Consider the following 11,593-nt stretch of genomic DNA (forward strand, 5'->3'; position numbering starts at 1 on the left):
GAACACCTTTTGATCTCATGACAAGGAGTATCACACAAATAAGGCAGTTCGTGGTTTAAAAGTCCAAACACAGTTATCGCAACTAGATGGAAGCATCCAAATAACACAGCTTCAGATGTTTTACATCAGCTGGTACCATAAATAACATCATATAAAAATGGAACATTTCAACAAGTACAAATTTATGTTGAAAGAAAAAAGTTGATATTTCAAGAAACTATACTCTTCTTACTTACAATTGTCAAGGAAAAACAGGTAAATCTCTTAGTAAGTTTAACAATTAAAAAAAGGGAGGGGGCGAGGAGAACAGTTAGAACAAAAAAAAAAAAATTAGTACCCTTCAAAAGGCACTCAAGTCACGCCCAACTTGCAACTTCAAAACCTTGAGAGGCACTGATATTTGCAAGCAGAAAACAGCTACAACCTGTGATCAATTAGGTAAAGGTTATGAAGACATTCATATTCAAACAGAACAAGAATCTGAAAAATAAAGATTTCATCCCAAGCATTTTGATCTCTGTATGTTTTATAACTGTAGTCCTTACAGATAAAATGTAATGGTTCTATATGTAGAAGAACATGGTTAAATGGTGGCGCACATGCAGGGGGTGTGAAAACTGGTTGGGTGTAAATTGGCAAGTAACCTACGTAGGACTGACCAAATGAATTCTAATCCACCCGCATATGTGCCACTAGAATGCAATTGACAACTGTGCTTATGCTGCACCTGATGTATATCTTGATTTCCTCCTCCAAGGTATTTTCTCTTTTTAATACTATGATCCAAGATTTAGAATCCAATCTTCTAATCTTAAATGAAAAAAAAAAAAAAAAAAAAAGGAACTGCTTTCATGTCTAATTTTGATTCACCTACTGTTATTGTTGAATTAAAAAAATAATCAAACAATTCCATTTTTTTTTTCTGGAATCCAATCCTCTAATGTCAAATGAAAAAACTCATTTCTGCATGCCTTACCCTGAAAAAAATTTTAGGTTTGGCCATCATACATAAATCTGGAGCAACATCTGCAAACATTGAAATGCAGACAACAGTATCAGAAAAGTTGTAAATTAGGTATGTAAATCCAGCTAGCTGTAACCAAGTGAAGTTCATCATGGAGATACAAACCTAGCTTAACCATGGAGTTGAATATTGTTGTATAATAATCATAGAGGTTGCAGAAATCGATTGAGATTCCTCCAAGCCCCTTCAAATGCCTTCAGGTAACAGAACTGATACCAACTTGCAAATTGTATATTCGCTATCTTTTTTTCTGATATTTCTTTGCGAACTCCTTGAGTAGTAAACTCTGCCTAAAAGCCAAATACTTGTCTAAGCTAGTTCCAGCCCATTGATGACAGAAGCTTTCATCCGTTGGAACAAATGAACTCAAAGGAAATGGCCCCTCTGGAGCTTTTCTTAGAGCAACCAAGAACTGGTGGCGTGGTCGAATTCTCTGATCTAAAGATAAGCTTAAATATGTGGGATATTTGGTCAAGGACTTCACCTCATTTTGAAGCTCATTGACCAAGTAAGAATATTTGGGCTTAAGATTCTTCTCTAATGAAAGAGAGAGTACCTGTAAATAAGTAAGAAGTTTGTCTTTAGCCTATTTCTAAGATTTATGAAGAAAAAACACATACTAAGCAGAGAAAATAGAAAAAAAAAATTTAATAATAAAAAAATAAAAAAGGAATTAAAGAAAGTAGATTCTTTTTTGAGTAGTTAAATTAAAAAGATCGGATAATCTCAAATTTGAAATTTCATTCTAAGATGTATCAAGAAAAATTGCATACCAAGGAGAGAAAATAGGAAAATAGATATATGAATAGAGAGTGTTGATTCTTTTTTCAATTCATTAAAATTATAATCCTCACCAAAAAGAATTCTTGCAATTATAAATATAGGTTAAGTTATAATCACAAGCTATTTCACATGATCTAAATCAGGAAAAGATTATTGCAAAATAAATAATTTATTGCAAAATAAATAATTTATTGCAAGAGTTAAATTTACACCTTGAAAGCGTCATGGGAATTCTGAAGAAAAGCAGACAAATATGAGAAGATTGTTTTGCTCTCTTCAACAAAAGAACTGGTTCAAAAAGTGTTCTCTTAATTTTGTAGTACGTTGAGAAACGCAAATGACATCATGGACTCTCTTGAAAAGCACTTAAGAAGGACAATCTATATTTAAATAGCAAGTTCTCCTTTAATAGCATTATATTATTTATTGCTCCCTCTTTTCAAAGTATAATCTCATTAGATACCAAAAAAGGCACCAAAAAAAAAAAACTCCACATGACAAAACAAGCATTACTACACAATAATGGGAATACTAAAAAATTAATAAATTTTAGAGGAGGGCAAACTATAACCTGAGTTAGGCTAGTTAATACTTTCAAAATATCAGAGTTGCGCATCCCTATACTCCTAAGGAAGTTGATCCTCGGCAGTATTCCATCTTCAATGCTGTAATGAAGAAGCTGTGGATGTTTAGTGACCATTTTCACTATGCAATCCCTGGGTGCCCCCAGCTCCTTCGAAAGAAAACCCAAGCGAGCATTCCATGAACTGTCAATCCGTTGAACCAGAATTTGAGGGCTCAACTGCAAAACTTTGGTCAAATCAGCTCTCTTAATACCAACCTCTTCAACCAAATATCTGACTGTCGGTTTTAGAGAGTGTTCAACGCTATAAGAAAACAGGGAGGGAGCAGCAGCAATTATCTGCCCTATTCTGGAGTCTGGGACACCCAAACCCAACAAAAATGAAACATGGGACTTCAGGTTATCTACTGTGTACTCTAGAATTTGTGGTTGCCTTAGAAGCATCTTTCTGATGTCTCTATGCTTGACACCAACACTCAACAAGTATTCCAACCTTTCCTGTGCGGAAGCCACATTAATCTGAAGAGAGGGCATGTGTCTCTCATAGATTTGGATGAAGTGTGATTCCTTTAGTCCAAATGTGCTCAGATAATCAAGAAGTGGATACCATTTCTTATCCAGATCTAACTCATCAGACAGTTGACGGTACTTGCCCTCTGTAGATTTTCCGGACTTCATCTGCAATCAACATAAACAATGAAGACCTTCCTTGCAATCCGTTCATGTTCAGGATGGGATTTAGTAGCTTGTAATGTTACCAGATAGTACCTTTCCTCGGCCATCTATATCAATGGAATCTATTTCCTTCATTCCATTTGAAGCATCACGGTAATTTCTATTCACTTGGGTGTTCTTGCGGTTTCCAGTATCAAATCTGCTGCCCATAACTTTCAAACCTTGCCTGGATTTCAATGATTGATTATCCCACTCCCTCTTTGGCTGTCTGCGGTCGCCTACAAGAGTACAAGTAAAGATTAATTGTCATCAAAACCCTCAACACACACCTCTAAGGGTCTCTACTCTCTAAAATACCTTGCTTTGTGTTTGTTTCATCGTCTGACTGAAAGCTTTGTGATTCAACACTGAACTCTTCAATTTCTGCAAATTCATCCTGAGGGGAGCGAGAAAGACAGAATCATAATCTTGATGCAAACAAATTCATATTAGATCCCCCCCCTCTTGTAATTTAAGAGGAGTCTTAAACCTAACTCTGCACATTTTGAGCATATTTTAAAGACAAGTTGATTTAGAAACTCCTGAGTAATGCCATAACTCAAAGGTGAAAATAAGCTTGAAGCAATCAACAGTTATGTCTAAGGAGAGTAATCTTAATAACTTTATAGCTAAGAAATGGCATAAAAGTGCCAAGTAAGTCAGCCAACTAAAGAAACTAAAGGCAAGGCAAAGGCAAGGCAAAGGCAAAAGGAACTGAGTAAGGAAATTACTAAGAAACACACAAACAGATTCATCTCTATCTGTATATATAACCACAGTGACAGGACCAGATGTGCCACATATATATGTAAGATCTAAACGCCAGTCCTTTTTGTCATCAGAAGTAGTCGTGAACTTTCACATTGTCCTTTCACAGAAACAACCAGTTAGAAGATATTGAGATAGGATCACAATTGTAACAGTTTTGTTTCATGGTATTCGTTGTCCTTAGAATAACATTTGAATCTTCAAAAACAGTCTGAATTATGTCTAAATACAATTCAACTTGAGAAGAATCCCATTATTTTCATTTAAATCTTCAAGTCCTCATGCACCCTGCAATTTTAGTTGAGATAGAAAAAGGTCACTGCTTCATGTCCATTATTAAGATAATTTTCACCCATGCAGATCAAAATTATAAAGCAAACTTAAAAATCTGTTAGGATAGTGATAATTATTTCCTTTCCATCAGTTTGATCTCCAATTATCCAGATCGCTTTTACAAGTACTAAATTTTATCTGTGAATAGTGAAATGGAAGGAATGACTACACAAATATATGCTAAATAATGTGAAATTAAAACATACCGGATAGAGGTCATGCACACGAACAAGTAAAAAAAACATAAATGTAAGAGAATAGAGTGGCTAAAAAACAAAATGAATGATAAAATTATCGTAAAGACACATGGGTGCATGTTGCTGAAAATTTATATTGCTGGCTGGGGAGTGGAAGATTGAGTTGTAATGACAATTTGATTATTGAGAGGTTATTTTAAGTAGATAATGATAACTTTGGTTGCCTTCACTCAGGGAAAGGAACAGAAATCCTAGGAGTGAGTTCCCAAACATGGGTTCCGCTAAAAAGGTAGGAAAACACTGTGATGGAAATCCCTTTCCACAAATCTTCCCAGGAAAGGAACTAAACACAGCCAACAGAAGAAAGACGAAGTTTCCAGAGTAGACAAACTTGTTCTGTAACAAAATGATAAAACATTCAAACCTACTTAATTCCGAAAAAACAGAATAACCATCACCAAATACAATTTGGGTACAGGACTGAGTGGCTCAAGACTCTCAATGTCGTGTGCAGGGGTGAATAGCTCAAATTATTTCCTTCGAGAAGAGCCATTAGCTTCCATTTCTATGCAAAAAAAACTGGCGTAAAAGCACAAGTTAAGCAACTGATAGAAACAGAAGGGGTCGTCGAATCCAAAAATAAGAAACCCAAAAGCCAATCCACGATCCCAGAAGTAGCAAAACGAAGCATCGAAATGGGGAAAAGAAAAAATAAGAGTAGAATTCAGAGCAGAGCTCACATCCCAGGGTGAAGAATCCTCTGGAAATTCATCATCGCTATCAACATCAAAACCAACACCACCGCCATCATCACCATCATCGTCACTATCATACGGAGAAAGCCTTTGCCCAAACCGAGATCTTCTATTTGATTTGAGAATTTTGGGGTTTGAGTGAGTAGAAAGAGCAACGAAGCTACTGTTAATACTTCTTCTACTTCCTCTCCTTCCACCAACGCCACTCTTCTCACCAAGAAAGTGAATTCGAGAAAGGAACGAAGCAGAGGAAGAAGAAGATAGAGTATTAGTACTGAAATTGAAGTCCAGACAGGTGGTAACAGCCATTGAAAGAAGAGAATATCCCTAAAACCCTAATTGGAATATCTTTGTACGACCAATCTCTCCCTCTCATTTATCTCCTTTGTCTGCTTTGCTTCTTCATTGCCCTCTCTCTCTCTCTCTCTCTCTGCTTTAGCTTCTCGTTTAGAATTTTCGATTTTTAGAGTTAAGACAATGGGGTTTAGCACTAGCCGTTGTTATTACCAAAAGATATTATTGGAAATAAGATAAGGCTACTAATAGAAGTCCTTGATTTATCTATTTCTCATATTTACATAAATACCCCTAAACTCTTTTTTTTGCTTTAAATCTTGTAGGGTGTCAATAGATTCTGATCTGATTGATCATAGACCAAATCGAAATTAAACAGTTAAGTTGATGTTCGATTTTGGTTTCAGTTCAATTTGATTTGATTTTTTATCAGGTTGGCTTAATGAGTTCTTATTTAACATATATACATATCGTTTGGATTGATTCAAGTTGAATCAATTGTTTTGATATGTCCAAAGGTTTTAACATTTGAATAGGAGTCACAAATCAATCTTCCAATTTGTGTTTATTATTTTCTTCTTTTGATCATCTAAAAAAATATATAAAAATGAAAAAAAAGAGATTATTTTAGTATGTTTCGTTATAAGGGGAATTAAATAAAAAAATAAATGAAATTTTATTAATTATTAACTCACATGGTTATATTGTTAAATTTAAATCATTTTATACTGGGTTATTAAATTTTAATTTACCTACATAAAAATCTCATGGATTTGAATAGTAAACTTAAAACTACTTCTAAAAAGTATCAATAGAATCAGAAAAATGAAACAGAAATTATAAAGATGTATGAATTTACTTATTAAAAACACTTATAGATCTTATCCCATGAGCATGAGGTATGTTTTATTGATAAACCTCTGGCCTCAAAATTGAATATTTTTTTCTCTTGGGAAAAAAAAAAGTTGAATACATGAAATATAAATTATCGGGTTACAAAGATACTGTTATTTTTATTTTTGGAGAAATGAATCATGCATGCTTGTATGCTTGTGAGTCTCTAAGCCCATGTATATGCAGGCACAAAAAGACCATTTGCCCCCTTACTTACGTTTATGGATAGGGTTTTTTTACCCTTTATTTTGATAGTTTTTTATTAAATAAAGGAATGTACCTTTAGCCTGGACACAAGCGGGTACAGATTATCAGTTTGCCCCTTGTGAAAGAGAAAATAACATCTTTATGGATACTTTTTCATGCGCTTTGATTGATCCTCACACACGTGCAAGATCATACTCTCTCACAAGAAACACTTCCGCTATTTTATTCTTTTTTGTTTTTTTTTTTAAAACCCTTTTGAAGTTTGGGCCACATCCTAAAGCCACTCCAACAACCAGGGAAACCCTAGGCACCAAGGGAGTAACCCCCCATCAAAAATCGAAATCGGGCTAGGATTACACAGCGAGCAAAGATGAACACAGATATCACTGCCTCTGTGAAGCCTGAGTATCCAGTAATCGATCGAAACCCTCCCTTCACGAAGACTCTTGCCAATTTCAGCGCACTTGATTACCTTCGATTCGTTACCATCACCGGAGTCTCCGTCACAGTCGGATACCTTTCTGGTTCTACTCTCTTTTTCTCTCTCCTTCTCTGGTTTTATGTAATTGTTTCCCTGTATGGATTCCGGGATTTCAGATTTCTTACAGTTTCTTTAAATGCAATCGATTTGCAGGAATGAAGCCCAACATTAGAGGTCCTTCGATGGTAACTGGAGGTCTGATCGGTCTCATGGGCGGATTTATGTACGCGTATCAGAACTCTGCTGGGAGGCTCATGGGGTTCTTCCCTAATGACGAAGAGGTAGCCCGGTACAAGAAATTGAACAACTTTTAGTCGTTAATTTAATTTTAGACGAACGAAAGAAAGAGCATTTGTGGGTTTCATCTCCCGTCTGAGACATTTGGTTTTGTCAATAATCAAATTCTTCTTCTCTGTTGGCTTCGTTGTTGAGGTTGATTTCTGGTTATTTGCTAGTAACCTAAGCCTGAATCGTCCATTCTGTTGGGCTCCTCTAAATTGACTTTATCTGTACTTTCATTGAGCTTGAAATCTTCCACAAGCACACAGTCACCATGTATTGAAAGATAATACTGAACTATATCTATTTGATTGAGCCCTCAATTTATGATGCAGATGCACGATGGATTTAGAAAAAAGAAAAAAAAAAATTCTTTTTAATTTGATTTTCTTTTTAAATTAGTTTGCTTCTAATTTTAGAAAAGTTTCCTTAGTTTCCACTAATTGTTTGTTTTTACCTTTATATTGGACATGTACTCATGGAGAAGTTTCAGTTTTGAGATTTGAAGAATAGAAATTTGATTAAGAGTATTGGTATGAGAGCCATGGCTGCCGATTTCCCCTTTCTTCCCTCTCTGAAATTTTCTCTCTATTATCCCCACTGAAATCTCTCGTTTTCCCCTTTCCTCCATCAATCGCGGGTTTCTTCTTCACTGTTATTGTAGAAGGGTATCACAGTGACCCTTGTTGCCCTGTTTTGAGAGGACGCTGGTGACCCATAGAAGTCGATAGCTCTCCTTCATCTCATCTTCTTTCTTCAGCAACTTTTGGGAATTAGTTCACCAAGGAAGGGCGACCTTAAACTTTGAATCTCAGACCTGAAAATACTTCCTGCTGTGAGTCACAAAACCTGCAACTCAAGTTATTTAGAACTACCGCCCAGATCTGATTTGCAGAGGAACTGTTCTTCTTTGCTTGGTGTTTCGAAAGACATTTCGGTGGCAATCAAAGGGCCATAGAGGATCCAAGCTTCGCCCAAGGTTTGGGGCTGAATCGAGGTGCAGAGAGAGAGTTCTCCTCACCGCCGTCTCTCTTTTCTTACCACTGGTTTCAGCTTATCGTGGAGAAGAAGAAGATAAGTTTTTAATTTTACATAAAGACCCCTGGCTGGACTTTATTTCAGGTTATACTCCCCTTTCTTTTAAAATTCAGAATAAGCCTTCAGATTAAAGTTTTTTTTAGTTCTAGAACTACCCAGCTGCCATATAATTATTTCTAAGGCCCTGCTTGTTTCTGAAATTATAAGAATACCCCTCAACCATTACATTAAGCTTCTTAGTCATTCTTGTGGGCCCTAAGTGATCCGATTTCGATCACTGGAATTCGGTTCCGCATCAATTTATTTGTTCTTGTTTCTTGTTTGTTTCCCTCTTTTTGTTCCAAGGCGGTTTTGCTTCTAATTTGTCTTGATCATAAGGAACTCAATCGTTGTTGTGAAATATAATGAAGCAGAGACAAAATGTAATTAGAAGGATAATCTCTTTATTTAACCTCAGAGCCTTTATGTTTCAGGTTCTCCAAAGTTCTGTTGATAATGGTTTTGTCAACGCATCAAATCAATAAGTGTTCTGTAGTTAGCCCACTTGGTGTCTCATTTATCTAGGGCTTGGTATATCTTAGTTTCATCAAGCCAGTGCTGATTCTCCTATACCATTACTAGAAAATACTTTTACCAAAACCAGAATCCTGTTTGTGGACATTAGACCGAGTGCGATGCAATGTACTACAACAATAACTTAGCTTTATCACAACTAAATGGGAATAGAAACATGGATATGTGCAAAGACAAAATAAGAATAGTAAATGTAAAAGGGAAGGAACACCGCAACAACAATGCAGTAGATTCCCACCTAAGTGGGGTCGGTTACATGGATCCTTACCCTCCAATCAGCTCTATTTGAGGTCATACTTGGGACATGACCTGAACTATGCATGTCTTTCCTCATTGCTTCTCCTATTGCCATTTTATGCCTGTCCCTAGTTCTTTTAGTTCTTTCAATTTGAATTAGATCACTCCTCCTTATTGGAGCATCCTTAGGCCTTTGTTGAACATGGTCATGCCACCTCAAACCACTTTCTTAGAGTTTATCCATGATCGTGGCAGCTCCAAAATCAGCTCTAATATGGTCATTCCTTACTTTATCCTTTATAGTTTTGCCGCACATCCATCTTAGCATCCTCATCGCTGGTACACATAGCTTATGTATATAGCCTTCTTAATTGCCCAACATTCTGCTCCATACATCATAGTTAGTCGTTCGACTATCTTATAGAATTTTCCTTTAAGCTTTAAGGGAATATGTCGATTATACAACACTCTGGACACACCTCTCCGCTTTATCCATCCCACTTTAATTCTGTGAAACATCATTCTTTATATCACATTCTTTACTTATGGTTGACCCCGTATATCTAATAGTTATTTTGCGGTATGTCACTCTCTTCAATTTTCATATTTCGTTATCTATTGGAATCGTAATGTGACTAAAGTTTTACACATCATATACTACGTCTTCTAATTACTTATCTTAAAAAACTCTTGATTCCAAGGTTTATTTCCATAGCTCCATTTTAGCTTTTATCCATGTTTTTGTCTCCTTACCCAAAACTATATCATCAACAAAGAGCATATACCACAATCTTCATCTTGAATGTTCCTTGATAAATCATCCATGATAAGCGCAAACAAATAAGGGCTTAAAGTTGAACCGTGATATCGATTAATTGTAATTGGGAATTCACTTCCTTGCCTTCCCACGGTTTTCACACTAGTCACCATGTCCTCCTATATATCTTTAATTATATCCACATTTTTACTTGACACCTTTTTATTCTCTAGTACATGCCAGATTAACTCTCTATGGATTCTACCTTAGGCTTTTTCTAGGTCAGTAAAAACTAGAGATTCTTCTTGCAAGCTCTAAATGTTTGTATAAGTTTCCTGAGTAAGTAAATAGCTTTTGTCGTGGATCAACTTGACATTATACCAAATTGGTTCTTTGAGATAGTAGTGTTTTTGTTCTCAGATGGGATTCTATAACCTTATCCCAAAATTTCATAGTATGACTCATTAGTTTTATGTCTCTTAGTTTGTATAGTTTTGAATTTCATCTTGATTTTTGTAGATCGGGACTACAATGCTTCTCCTCCAATCATTTGACATTTTCCTTGTGTTCATAATCTTGTTAAAAAGATTGATTAACTACCCACATAATCCTAAGCTCTTCCACATTTCTATTGAGACTTCATTAAGGCATGGTGTTTTGCCTACCTTCATCTTTTTTAAAGCATCTTTAATTTCAGTGAAGTGCATTTAATTATCTCTCTGTGGGTGGGCAGGTGTGTAAGCATGTACTAGGTGCGTGTGAACATGTCTAGAATTTTATCTCTTTGTAGTTTGAATTTATGAATCAGATTCCTTACCAACATCAGATTGACATGTTTTGAAATAATTCAAAGCAATCCATTATGCCTTACTACTTCTTGATTCTTGATTACTGTTTTGTATGGTCAAAACCATTTAATCATGTGTACAGTTGATTGAGAAACTGGTGTGGAGATGGCCCGGTATCTGTGTTATGGTTTTAGTCACGTCTCATTGATTTGTATGATGAACCGGAGGATTTGTCTTTTTCTGAAAGTGAAAATAGATCTATAACTGCCTGATAAGAGGGGGAGGGCTGTTTGTAGGAATTCTGGATACTGGAGATAACTCATAAATTGGACCTTAAGGGCTTAACAATGATTTGATTTGTGAATACTTGGTCTCCAGTCTTAGGAATAACAACTTATCTTGACAGTTCCTTGATCCACTGAGGGTAAAACCCCTGGTTTTCCTCCATCACCTCTATAATTGGTTGGTTGTTTTTGACTGGTTCATTTAGAGTACTGCTTGTCTGCTACAGAAGTGCATCTTTGACAACTTGAAAGAAAAAAAGAATATGTGCCTTCCGCTTCAGTGTACCAAGGTTGGGTGTGGGTATGCACTGGTTTCCTAGGGTTAGGCTTGTAAAAAATTAAGTTACACTACACTTTTTTTTTTTGGGTTACACTATTTCTTGTCATCCTTCCATGTCAACCAATTCAGTCAGGTTCTCAGGTTTATCTTTTTTTCATCCCAGTGAAATAGATTCTTTTGTTTTTCTTTTTTTTTTTTTTTTTTTTTTGTCAAAAATGGAAAGGAATCAATTGAGGCTAGTTGAAATTGATGGCTTGAACTCCTTGGTTGAAAGCGAGATAAAGGGAAGGGAAGTGAAATCAAATCAAAACACAAAATTGGTAA

General features: G+C 35.8%; 2 protein-coding genes across 2 annotated transcripts; one reads left to right on the plus strand and one right to left on the minus strand.

The window, feature by feature from the left end:
* Positions 1-133: 133 nt before the first annotated feature.
* LOC122072292 (transcription termination factor MTERF9, chloroplastic) lies at positions 134-5,604 on the minus strand. Its single transcript, XM_042636881.1, has 7 exons — positions 5,143-5,604; positions 3,423-3,501; positions 3,159-3,343; positions 2,379-3,068; positions 1,130-1,580; positions 977-1,026; positions 134-424 (listed from the first exon to the last, which is right to left on the minus strand). Exons 1-5 carry the CDS (start codon positions 5,464-5,466, stop codon positions 1,263-1,265), a joined length of 1,596 nt encoding a protein of 531 aa, XP_042492815.1. The 5' UTR covers positions 5,467-5,604; the 3' UTR covers positions 134-424; positions 977-1,026; positions 1,130-1,262.
* A 1,197-nt stretch (positions 5,605-6,801) lies between these two features.
* LOC122093703 lies at positions 6,802-7,635 on the plus strand. Its single transcript, XM_042664118.1, has 2 exons — positions 6,802-7,076; positions 7,187-7,635. Exons 1-2 carry the CDS (start codon positions 6,923-6,925, stop codon positions 7,345-7,347), a joined length of 315 nt encoding a protein of 104 aa, XP_042520052.1. The 5' UTR covers positions 6,802-6,922; the 3' UTR covers positions 7,348-7,635.
* The last annotated feature ends 3,958 nt before the right edge of the window (positions 7,636-11,593 follow it).

The sequence above is a fragment of the Macadamia integrifolia genome, chromosome 2 (genome assembly GCF_013358625.1).
Source record: "Macadamia integrifolia cultivar HAES 741 chromosome 2, SCU_Mint_v3, whole genome shotgun sequence".
Taxonomy (NCBI): Eukaryota; Viridiplantae; Streptophyta; class Magnoliopsida; order Proteales; family Proteaceae; genus Macadamia; species Macadamia integrifolia.